The sequence below is a fragment of the Hermetia illucens genome, chromosome 5 (assembly GCF_905115235.1).
Source record: "Hermetia illucens chromosome 5, iHerIll2.2.curated.20191125, whole genome shotgun sequence".
Lineage (NCBI taxonomy): Eukaryota > Metazoa > Arthropoda > Insecta > Diptera > Stratiomyidae > Hermetia > Hermetia illucens.
This window is the reverse complement of record NC_051853.1, coordinates 72,161,372-72,173,201: the sequence shown is the minus strand read 5'-3', so window position 1 is coordinate 72,173,201 and position 11,830 is coordinate 72,161,372. Positions and strand designations below refer to the sequence as shown.

Below are 11,830 nucleotides of genomic sequence, written 5' to 3'. Positions count from 1 at the left end.
CAGCCTCTTGATTTTTTTTCAGATTTTTCGGTTGGGTTGTCTCGAAGAATGAGTCTGTCAAAAAGATGACCACTTTCGTCCACCGGTACTCCCCACCTTTCCAACAGATGTCATGACTAAGACGGTTTCGGAAAGTACTAATCGAGATCTTTCATTTGATACTCCACTTGACTATATTTGATGAAAAAAAAATAATAAAATTACAATTTAAACCTACATATTCTGTGCGCTTCGCATCAAAACAAAGTTTTTGCCTTGTCAACATACACACGCTAACTGAAGAAAAAGAGCAATTTTACAATAGCGTGGTAAGACTATACGCCTCTTTGGCACATCAAGGAACAGCCGAGTGAAGCCTCCATGAGATTTCAAATGCACAACGGCCAACGCCTCATTGACTTTGCAAGTGAAACCCGTGAGAGAAAGGAAGAACTCCTCAACCCCCCGAGAACAACTCAATCGCCAGAACCTAGAAGAATTATGGTCAAGCATAATAGGAATGTTGAGCCGCCAACATTAAAACCGATAGAGCTAGCCTTCAAATGTCAAAAAATGAACAAAGTTCGAAGGAGGAAGGAAGGAGGTTTTCGGACTGAAAAATGCTGGAATTCAATATCGATGTCTACTAAATATTTGTGGACCAAAAGCAGGCATATTGACCATATTGACGGAAATGTACTGTACACAGTATCGCTTGACTTGGAAATTCCAACAATACCGATAAGCTTTACCAGAATCATAATGTCCCTCTCAAGGAGATGGGGTGGCATCTGGATTGTTCAACTTGGCACATTTAAAATAATTAGACGATTTTTGCTTTTTCTCTAGTGTTATTTATTTTATTCGCATATTCTGATATTTCGGGAACTACCAATAAATAACACTAGCGAAAAAGCAAAAAACCTCCAATTATTTCAAATAATTTAGCCGCTAGAAGCATCTAGATGTAAGAAAGTTACCTGTGGACTCAAAAGTCACGCTACTCTGTAAGTGTCAAATCGCCGCCTATGCGGCAAAGGAGATTTTTATAAACCTCGACAACAAAACAAAGTGGAAGATATAAAAAGCCGAATTCAGCTCGTAAATCGAGCCTTCTACTTGGTCCTGTCGATTTTAAAAGCCAGCTTCATTCGCGGGAAAACAAAGCTCCAATAACAATACCTGTGCTATACAACGAATAAAACATGGACTTTTACGCAAACTTTCGAAAAACTGGTCAATAGCTTCGAGAGAATGGTGCTGAGAAAGAGCTAAACGAGAAGAAGAGTGGCGCAACAGAATCAACCATGAGTTCTATCAAATATTTGACGTTTTTAGGCGTTCAAGTTAGGGCACTTCACTTGCGGTAGATGCCGAGGTGATCTCTTCCCCGCAGTTTATGCCCTCGCAACTTTTGTTCGGCGTCTTGGAATAATCACCTGGCTCTTGCGCGCCTCCATATTTGACGCAACGACATTGAAGGCAGCATTTTGACAGCGCATTTCCGATGCGTTTGCACTGCAGAATCCATTCTTTGATGATAGGCCCAAGGCGGTGATCGGTGTCAGATCGTCGGTCTTGAAAGGAGCGTCAAATGTGATAAGCCAAGGGGTCATACTACCGCCCTCTTGCTTTGCCTTCGTTAGGACAAAGGACTTAGTGAAAAGTACGTTAGAAATGCACAGGGTCTATAGGTTCGCAGCAATCTTTTGCGGGGAGTAAGCTTGGAGAATATAGATGAACAACTTCATCTGGTTCTTCATCAGAAGGATCACAGTGTAGTCATCCTTGCTTTTGAGGAGGAGTTTGTGATTTTGGTTTCTTGATTTTTTAATCAGAAAATCCTTAGTGAGGCCTGCCCCTAACGTCCCTTCCAGGACTGTCAAAAGACTTATGAGCAATTGCGATCTCCTTGGTGGCAGATTTTGTTTCCGTGACAAACGCAATACTAGAATTTCTTTTGTCATGGAGTATAGAGTACGATGTGCCGCTCGTACTTTGTCACCAGAACTGATCTCCGGGCGTTCGTTTCCATGTTCCCGCAATCAGCCAGTTCTTGTAGCGTCCTTTTGAGAGGTGGTCGGTAACTTCATCCGCCCAAGAGACAAAAGCACTTTAAATACTTTGTCCATCAATATGCTCGGAAGGACGTTTTGAAGTGCGTGTCCCACATTCAGAATACAACTTGCAAATCTACTGCTCGTCGGAAAGTTGCAGAACTCAAAACATTTCACTCTTGTTGGAATGGTCACCAAGACAATTGCCCCCCCCCTTCTTACTCACCTTACCTTACCTTACTATCATTTCTAAAGCCTAGAATGTCCAAAATCCGTACCCGTGGGGTCAATTTCTATCTGGGGCATTGTTGTAGCAGTAAGATTTGGAAATTGCTACCTCACAAATTCCTATCCTTTCGGTGAGTTTACTCATTAAATTTAAAACAGCCTACAGTATCGCCAATTTTCTTAAATGATGCATGTTCCCAAATTATTTTATAGATTTATAATAGTTTTGTATTTAATTTCTTCAAGAAGTAGGAAAACCCAGGTTGGATATATTTTTACGCAAATAACAAAACACGGTGAATACTCATATATGAATGAAAAGTGTATTTATGTGGTTCCGAGAATATAATTCCAATCGGTTTTCGATATATTTCAGTTGACCTAACGGTTGGTCATATAGTGCTAATGAAGGCAAAGTAGTATTAATTCTTGGTGATACTCACGTTTGTAAATTATGATGAAGAACGCAGTCAACAGCTCGTAATCATTACTCAGCGTACCTTAACGACTGTGACCATAAATATCTGAAAAGTTTGACTAGTTTAATAAGAATGTCGAAATAAAATATGTAAACTACATAATCGAATATTCGATCGCTCTCCTATTACAAAGATGTTATTGGTAGTTGGCGAAGCCCTAATTGCTTAGGTATATTTATCGAAATATTGGATGTTGGATAGCTCAATCAAGTCGGAGGTATATAAGTTCAATACTCATTTGTTGGGGTTCGTTTCCGCACGTTATGGAATTTCGGTAGAAATGTGATAGCGTATCTATTTTTGAAACAAAGGGGAAAAAGTGATTATTTTTGTCATTGTAGAGTGATTCTAACAATCTGGATATCATTCTTGGTGGTAGATGGTTTCGCATGGACAGAGCTGTATAATTTAACCTCGAAGCGTAGTTTGCAAAGGGATAAACGGTTTATTGTATTTCTAGGATCTGGTGTTCATAAAGTAAGTTTGTGTTGCATGAAATTCTAAGGTGTTATAGGAAAGTAGAATATGTTCAAATTAGATATTTTAAAATCGATTCTAATCCTTTTCTAGTTCGTTTGTGGTGTATCTATTCCGGTATCTTTAGAAGACAAGAAACCATGGCGATCACTTGGTGCTGTTTATGGCTTTCAGGGTGAATATCCAGTGCCTGTAACACCTATCTATTGGTGGAATAAATGGGAAGGAAGATCGTTGGCAGAAGTGAAAATGCAATACAATAAGAATGGATCTTATAAACCAGATGAATCACGCATATTCATTTACGCCTTGATTGAATTTTATTTGAATCGAGCAGGAAAAAATGGCCGGCAATGTCTGCTACGTGCAATTTGCGAAAATGCTTTGATAGATGAATTTGGTGGAATTATTGGAGAAGTTATAAGCGCAGTTCTCAAGTGAGTAGTATTCTGTAAAAAGATTCCAGAATCTACTGTGTTGAAATTTTCAATAGGCCTTCAGACGATTCAGACGACGAATACCAGGATGCATATAAAGCTGGAAGGTATGGTGCAATTTGTACAACTATGTATCCTGAATGCCCGCAAGGACAGGGACTTTTCGATGGTTTGACAGTGACGAGATCATCTAATTATTATAAGGATGTGTAATGTTTGATGGGAATGAATGCTTTCGAAAAATGGTGACATAAATGTAACATTTTACCGTGTACTTCATTATTCCTTTTGTTTTGAATTTCGCTTAGCCAAACCAAGAAGCTTGCGACTATATCGGAACTCCGTCATACTAGCGTCATTAAATTTTCTTTTAAATTGTAATTTGTGCTTTTGTGTTGAGTGAAACCTTATTAAAATCAATCTTCCTTTACAAATCAGGATCAAAAGGATACTTTCAACTGACGGTTTTGTCCAGTAACATGGAACTTATGAACTGCTGCCATTCCATGGCATTATGAGGATGTAGCACCTCATCGGGATGAAGAAGAATTCCGGGGCGGATATATAAGTTGAGTGCGGATCATCTTAAGATTAACTGTGGTCATTCAATTTGTAGTGTCAAAGTGGAGTAGCATTTGTTGGTTTATCGTGGTGCTGAGTAGAATCAGCAGCTAAAAGTGTTCGAATGTGTTTTCTCAACCTTCAGAATAGTAAAGCAAGCACAAAAATATGCATAGATAAGGAGGTAGAGAGAAATGATAGGGGAATCATAGTTCCGAATACTCACAGAAAAATAGGCCCATCGCGCTATTGTCCATAGGAAGGCCGTCTCGTTCCCTACTTACATTAACTACAGATAATCTACTACCACAATTTTTTCAAGATGATTATTTAATGAGCAATACATGAGCAACACCCCATGATAATTTTTGTTACAGTTGGCATCCATCCTTGAGGGATAGCAAGCATGCCGATTTAACAAATTCTGCCATAAAGATTTTCGTTTGTGAACAATGATCCCATTGCATGAATCGCGCTATTCGCTCTTCAAAAGATTCTTGATAGCGGATGACATGACTTCAACAGGCGACTCTATTACTACAACTGAGAAGCTAGAATTGTTTTTCGAAGGATTGGGCTATCTGAAAATATCTTTGGGCCGGATCCTCCTCCGTGATGAGATCGTCAGGGATAATAACTTTGCGTGTAATACCAAAAGCCTTTTTCTGTTTCGCTGATTATAGCTGAATAAGTTTTTGGTGAATGATTTCCTAAATATTGACATAAGAATGAAAAGTGTATTTCCGAAACACATTGCCCCGGAAAATGACTCCCTCCATCCAAAGGTCATAATCAGATATCCCTGACGATTTGCTTCAATTGACTAACTACATTAGGACAGGACTAATCAGAGCGCTGTCTCTTCTCAGAAACATATTCAGGATTACTTTTGGATTTTTATACTGATTCCAGTTTGAGGTGGATTGAGTATGCAGCGTTCTAGTAGGAAGTATTTTTTCCATTCACTTTTGTTTCGTAAGGGAGTTTCACACAATTATTGCTCTTTCTTCTACGAACTGAAACCAAAGCTAATTTTAAATGCTTTTTCATGCTGTTAGTGGTTATCTGAGCGGTTCACGAATCCACTCAAGAATTTTCCACAGAAGCACTTCTTGAAGGTGAGTAACTAAGCAACTCAGTGATCTTTTCAAATTTCATTCAAGACTTCCACTCCTTCTTTACTGTTCTGCACCGAGTGCTTTTAGGGCGACCCATTCATCGGTCATCTTGGGAGAGTGGGTTCCACTCCATAGCGTCGCCAACAATGCAATTGTCGCTCCTCCTTCATCAGTGACCTATCCATTGTCGCTGATCACATCGTTCACAGGCAATTGTCCAGTGCGCCGACGAAGTTCGAAATAGTATCACGTCATCCCGATGACACGTCGTAGGCAAATATTGACGAGGGCTTGGAACTTTTGAATAACAGTGGGAATCAGTTTCTGTGTGCTACTCCGATATTGCAACAGATTGATATAGTCTATTGAACACCTCCGCGTTCTCGACTTTCTCTAAGATTTTACCTCGGTGCAGTACTGCTATTAATTTCTCCGGATAGAGCACGCCAGATATACTTCCTCTTCACGCTGCCGAAAGCTTTTTTGAAATCAATAAAGAGCAGGAGTAGGAAAGATCTAATCTCAAATCACGGTTCCGAAATTATTCTTTTGGGTGATAATGTGGTTAATGTAGGACGGTCCGGAACGGGAACCAGCCTGATGCTTCTCCCTAGAATTGGCAGATCTGTGGAAAATGTAAGTGCAGCAATAAATAACTCTGCGGGGACACCATCGTCATAGTGGATAGGGAGTCGACCGTTAACATCCTTCATAGGACCATCAAAAGATTTGCGACCACGTCCAAGTTTGGATCTCGCATGATATTGGAATCTCGTCGATCCTTTCCCATGATTTCGCTGCCTGTCAGTTCTTGTGACGCTCCTTCGGGACGTGGTGGGCCCAATGCTCATCAATACTCTCAGGCGGGTTACTCAAGGTATCTACCGATCAGCAAGCTAGCTCTTTCACTGCCGAGCGTATCATATAAGCCATCAATCTTGATCTTGGAGTTGTTGAACTCTAGGAGTAGTGGCGGATTCAAAACACTTGAGGAGGAAGCGCAAACTCCAGAAACCAATCAGAATCGATTTTCGATGGCTGAAGGTCGTAGCCTTGAGTTAAATCCTTATCCGAGGCGTAATTTGTAATTTTATAATATTATAAACAGATAATACATGAGCTGTTGAAGAGACGACATGCTAAGAAATACAAGACGATCAAGGTAACATTACTAGGGAAGGTTCTTTTTAAAAACAGAGAGCGAGTAAATTTCCTTTGAACTGATTCTATAGCATAACCGTCACAATAATTGCCAGGACACCATACTACCGAAAAATACTCTACAATGTTGTAGACGAAGGAGTTATAAAGAATGACTGAATAATGAACATCCTTAAATCGGACATTCTGTAGGCTCGCCTGAGAATGTCAACGTAATGGCAATTAAAGAGAAGCTTGCTGCCGAATGTTACGCCAAGATACTTATAAGAGGAAATAACTGAAACTGGCTGCCCATTCAAATAGTATGTAGGAACTGGAAATTTCAGAGAAAAAACTAATGTGAAACATTTACTAACATTAAGTGCCAACTTATTTTGCTTACAACAACTGGATACAGAGTCGAATTTTGATTGCAGGGGATTGAGTTCAGCAGGCGAGTCAAGAATAGAAAATAGTTTTTAAAATTGTCTGCACATAAAAGACAAGGACAAGTAAATAAGTTGGGACGATCATTAATAAACAAGGAGAAAGAAAAGAAATGGTTCAAGCAGCCCTGCCGGACTCCAGATGAGGGCAAAAAGGAGTTGACATGGAACTATTGAAGGAGACCTTTACCACATATGTAAGATACAGATGGTGGCAAGCCATACGAACCGAGCTTCTTGAGAAGCTTTTGGAAAAATCAGTATAAATTATATGCACGTCTTCCCTTTCATTGAGGGATTTAACAACCAAGTTGGTAAGCTCTAATAAATTAATTATGGTCGAGCGCCCCCTTTTAAAATCCATGGTATTCCTTGGCAATGAGATGTCCGAAACAAGATGAAGGGCAGTTTTTGACATATTTTTCTAGAATTTTAGACACAAAGCAAAGGAGTGATATGGACCGGTAATTTTCAGCTAAGCATCGCCTTTTTGTGTTGGGGGATAATACGGGCTTCCTTCCAATTGTCTGGCAAGACACCTTCAGATAAACTTTTATTAAAAATGAGTGAAAGGGGAAAGGAGATATTTCGTTTACTAAAAAAATAGGAAGAGCATCAGGACCACAACTACCATTAATGTTTAAATTGCCGGTAAGACATTCGATAATGGCAGGAGACAGAAAAGGAATGGAAGAGGCATCGGGTGAAAGAATATCGAAATTATTGAAAGAAGAAGCCTGAAGAGAAGTAATTTCGAAGAAACTCACATGGAGAATTGGGGAAGACTGAAACATAATCATCGAGTTTTATGTTGGCCATTGGGGCAGCAGTTGAAGAGACCAAAAGAGCCTAAATTCATGTCGCTCGAGAGAGCCTTCAATATTCGACAGGATATGGTGAATAAGCATTCCTAATTAAGGTTTTTGTGAAGGGATGTAGGACTTTAAGGTTGGCGAGATCAACAGCATTGCCTGAGCGACGATATTTTAGCCGAGATCGGTGTTTTGCACGTAAGGCATCACGATTTTCTAATCTAAATCAAACCGGGTGTCTACGAAGCTACGGACACGAGATAGGAACAAACCATGGAAGCAGTTTTTCCAAAGTGTTATAAACCCTGAAATAGCCTGGTTGCGAGATAAATTATAGTGGGAAGCGGTCCATTCAACCGAGCTAATAAACCTATTTAGGGTCAGGGAGTATTGATTGTTCAATGGATCGATTAAACGGTAAAACGGAGTAGGAATGAATATGAATACCAAGATAGCTAGAAACGAAGGTGTGATATTTTTGGGGGAACGGGCGGTCCGACAGAGGGAAAATTGGAGTCCTCACAAAGGGTGTATTCCCCGGAAATTTAGTTGAGAGAACATTTGTCAACGTTTCAAAAACTCATTCGACTAGAGAACCTGGACAAGAACAAGGAAAATAAACACAAAAAATAGCTATCATTAAAGTTTCAAAATTTGCAGGTTAATATCCCGCAAATTTTTATCCCTTTTAGTCGCCTTTTATTACAATCAGGAAGGACTTTGAGTGTATTCTTAAACCCTAACCCACAGGGCTTTGAGTTCCAAACCCATTTAAATATTTTCACTGCCTGTTTGTCTGTGATAATCACTTTCCTTGGAAACAGTTACACCTGTTTAGATTAAATTTGTTGGATATATACAGACTATCAAATCCTACTCATTTAATGAAAGGTATGATTTTGTGTAGAGTTTAGGGAGGGGCTCCCAAACAAAGTTAGACAGACACAGTAAACCGATTTTAATAAGATTTTATTTTTACGCGATACAATTCCCAAATTCTGTTGAATGAAACATAGGGTTCTTTTGGAATACCTACTATTCTCCTGTGTACCTACTAGGTTTATTATTTTTTTCAGAAAGAAGTAATATGCGATCGTTTTGAAATATTAATATGGTCCCAATTGAATCTTAGACTATACCAAAAAATATTATTTTACTTAATTTTGAATTTATTTATATATTTCTTTTTTGTCAAAAATCGATCCTTTAAAAAAACATGAAGTCACTCGGGAAAGCGCACAACCTTGTATGAACCCATTTATATTCTGTAGGCTATATGTGAAATCTCGCATATGTTATTATTTTTTAAAAATAACAAAATGGAGACTTCGTCAATTTTTTTTTTCAAAATCATTGTTGTAATAACAACAATTTATAATAATTTTAAAAAACATAAACATAAAACATGTAAACATTTTATAATAATAAAATTAAATATTATTGAGGTTGCACAGATGGGCGTTCGTTTGTATAATAAGGTATTTAAATTTCATCTAAATCGGTTAAGTAGCTTTTTGTGAATGCTTCCCCGATACTTTGAAAATGTGGTTTCGAGTAAACCGCCAAAAGCGGTAATAGATTTTTCATAACAACCCTTACTGATGAGATGTTCCGAGCACATATAGCGGCGGGTTCTTACTTTAGAAATATTTTAAATATTCATCTTAGATTTTCTACATTTTCAATATGTTATACTTTCGAAATATGTAAATAAAAGAAATGATTTTTTCAAACAATGACATTGCACCACTACCTCTAAGACTGGTTGAAAATGTTGTTGTAACATTTTGAACGTGATTTCATATTGTACAGAGCGAGGTTTACAGTAATAAGCACTGCAGGCTTAGAATCCAAACAAATTTTCAATTAAAAGCCAATCACATTTAGGGTGAAGTAAATTTTTATCTCTGGAAAAACTAACTGATCACTTAGATAATTCCTTGACATAATATGTTCTGTAAATTACATTATGCTATATGCAACGATTTGGAGAGAGCTCCAAACAATGACGGAAACAATGGCCAGCACTAAGATAGCCCAGATAAACCTCCACCATGTGAAAGCTGCATCTGCGATAATTGCAAGGGCAAGTTCCAAGGAGAACATTGGAATAGTGCTGGCTCAAAGTTCCTGGGTGTACAGGGGGCAAGTTCGCGGTCTGCAAGGAGGAAGCATGCAGGAAATTTGGGACTCCTCTTGTGAAAAACCAAGAGGTCGCATAATTCTTAAACGTAATTTAAAATATACATGTCTTTCAGAGTTCCTGACTTCCGACCTTGTGGCTATCCAAGTCTCATTGGAAGCCTAGAGGAGCATTCGGGAGGCAGTCGTGGCATCGGGAGACAACATCCGGCTTTCACTGGAACAAGTCGCTAAACTGGTGAAGTACTTGGAGAAGAGGGCGTTACCACTTCTTCTCGGCTGCGATGCCAGCATCCATCACGAAGTCTGGGGAAGCAGCGACACCAATCGAATAGGTGAGTACCTTCTTGAATTTATTCTTACCAATAAGTTAAAAATATAGAACGTAGGAAACACTCCAACATTTGTGACCAGCACCAGACAGGAGGTACTAGATATAACTATAGGAAATACCCTAACTTAGAGAACAATACCCTTACTTAGGGAACACTCCACTCCACAAGCAATCCCAGGAGAGTGGATTGGGAATTCTATGTAACGCACCTGAGCAACAACATGGCCCACCTTCAAGGGGACGGTGATATCAGGAGTGAACTGGAACTAGAAACAGTGGTGGAAAACCTCAACACAGTCGTCATTCACGCATATGAGGCCAGCCTTCCGGCTAAGACAGTTAAGTCATCAAGGGATGTACCATGATGGAACAGGAACCTGGCCAGATTGAGAACAGAGGTACGAAAACTCTTCAAAGGTACAAAAATGCACTGACTGCGTATAGCAACGCGATCAGGGAAGTAAAACGGAACAGCTTCAAGGAATTCTGTGAAGGGATTGAAAAGATCACAGAAGCAACCAGACTTTACGAGGTAGTAGCCAAAGACGGGGCATTATCCTCTGTCTGTTTGAATAAGGAAGATGGGACATTTACCGAGAATGCAGCTTCTCAGAATTCATTTGCCGGGGTCGTACCTCACGGCGGCAGGCGACAACATTCTGCTGACACCCCAACAACGAATAAAGGGGAAAAAAGGAGAACTGGAAACTAACTAGGGTAAGGTGGGCAGTGGAAACTTTTAAACCATTAAAATCACCTGGAGCAGATGACATTTCCCAGCACTAATCCAGAGAGGCCTAGGAATCACTTTAGAATCTCTTCTGAGAGTGGTAAGGGGGAGCATAGCCCTGGGGAATGGAGACGGGCAATTGTGGTCTTTATTCCGAATGCGGGTAAAGGTTCATTTTTTTTCAATCTAGATCTTTCAGACCAATTTGTCTAACATCATTCGTGCTCAAAACGGGTTCTATATTAGAACCAAAGTTCCAAAGCGTAATCCCCTATATCAGTGTCAGCACGGTTACCGTCCTGGTCAAGTGAAACGGGTCTGTATCAGCTGACGGATAGAAACAAAAGAAGTAGCACTCTGTGCGTTTTTGGATATCGAAGGAGCATTCGACAACACATCGCACACAGAGAGACAAGATGGGGAACTACCCTGGCTTTCTGGATGGGCAAAATGCTGGTGAGTAGGAAAATAAAGTACCGACAGGTACAAATTCTATTGTCATGAATGCTACTCAAGGTTGCCGGATCAATGCAGCCAAAAGTACCTTTCACTAGGAGAAGTAAGCTTGATCACCTGAGTGCCATAAGGTTACATGACATGGAGTGAAACAGGAAACACAGATCAAATATTTGGGAATTACGCTAGATTAAAAATTACTCTGGAAGACACATGTCGGAAACACTTGTCGGAAAGCCACAAGGGCTCTGATCACTTGTAGGTCCATAGCAAGAAAAAAATGGGGTTGCAGCCCGGAGATGCTATTTTGGATATATACTGCAATAGTAGGGCCAATGATTATCTATGAGGTGATGATCTGGGCAGAAAGAACTGAACTCAGCACACAAGCCAGGGACACAAACTCCAAAGACTGGTTTGCATGTGTATCAGTG

General features: G+C 39.6%; 1 protein-coding gene across 2 annotated transcripts; it reads left to right on the top strand.

Annotated features, from left to right (window-relative positions):
- The first annotated feature begins 2,886 nt into the window (after nt 1-2,886).
- On the top strand, nt 2,887-4,029 carry LOC119657717. Of its 2 annotated transcripts, XM_038064761.1 has the most exons (5): nt 2,887-3,017; nt 3,085-3,220; nt 3,314-3,657; nt 3,714-3,902; nt 3,966-4,010. In XM_038064761.1, exons 1-4 carry the CDS (start codon nt 3,007-3,009, stop codon nt 3,868-3,870), a joined length of 648 nt encoding a protein of 215 aa, XP_037920689.1. In that variant the 5' UTR covers nt 2,887-3,006; the 3' UTR covers nt 3,871-3,902; nt 3,966-4,010. The 2 variants fall into 2 exon arrangements, with proteins under 2 accessions (XP_037920689.1, XP_037920688.1); XM_038064760.1 differs by having other exon boundaries at nt 3,714-4,029.
- Nucleotides 4,030-11,830: the final 7,801 nt, after the last annotated feature.

Coding starts and splice junctions, on each gene's coding strand:
- LOC119657717 (XM_038064760.1), top strand. Junction 3,221..3,313: donor TAGGATCTGGTGTTCATAAA/GTAAGTTTGTGT, acceptor ATCCTTTTCTAG/TTCGTTTGTGGTGTATCTAT. Junction 3,658..3,713: donor GTTATAAGCGCAGTTCTCAA/GTGAGTAGTATT, acceptor AATTTTCAATAG/GCCTTCAGACGATTCAGACG.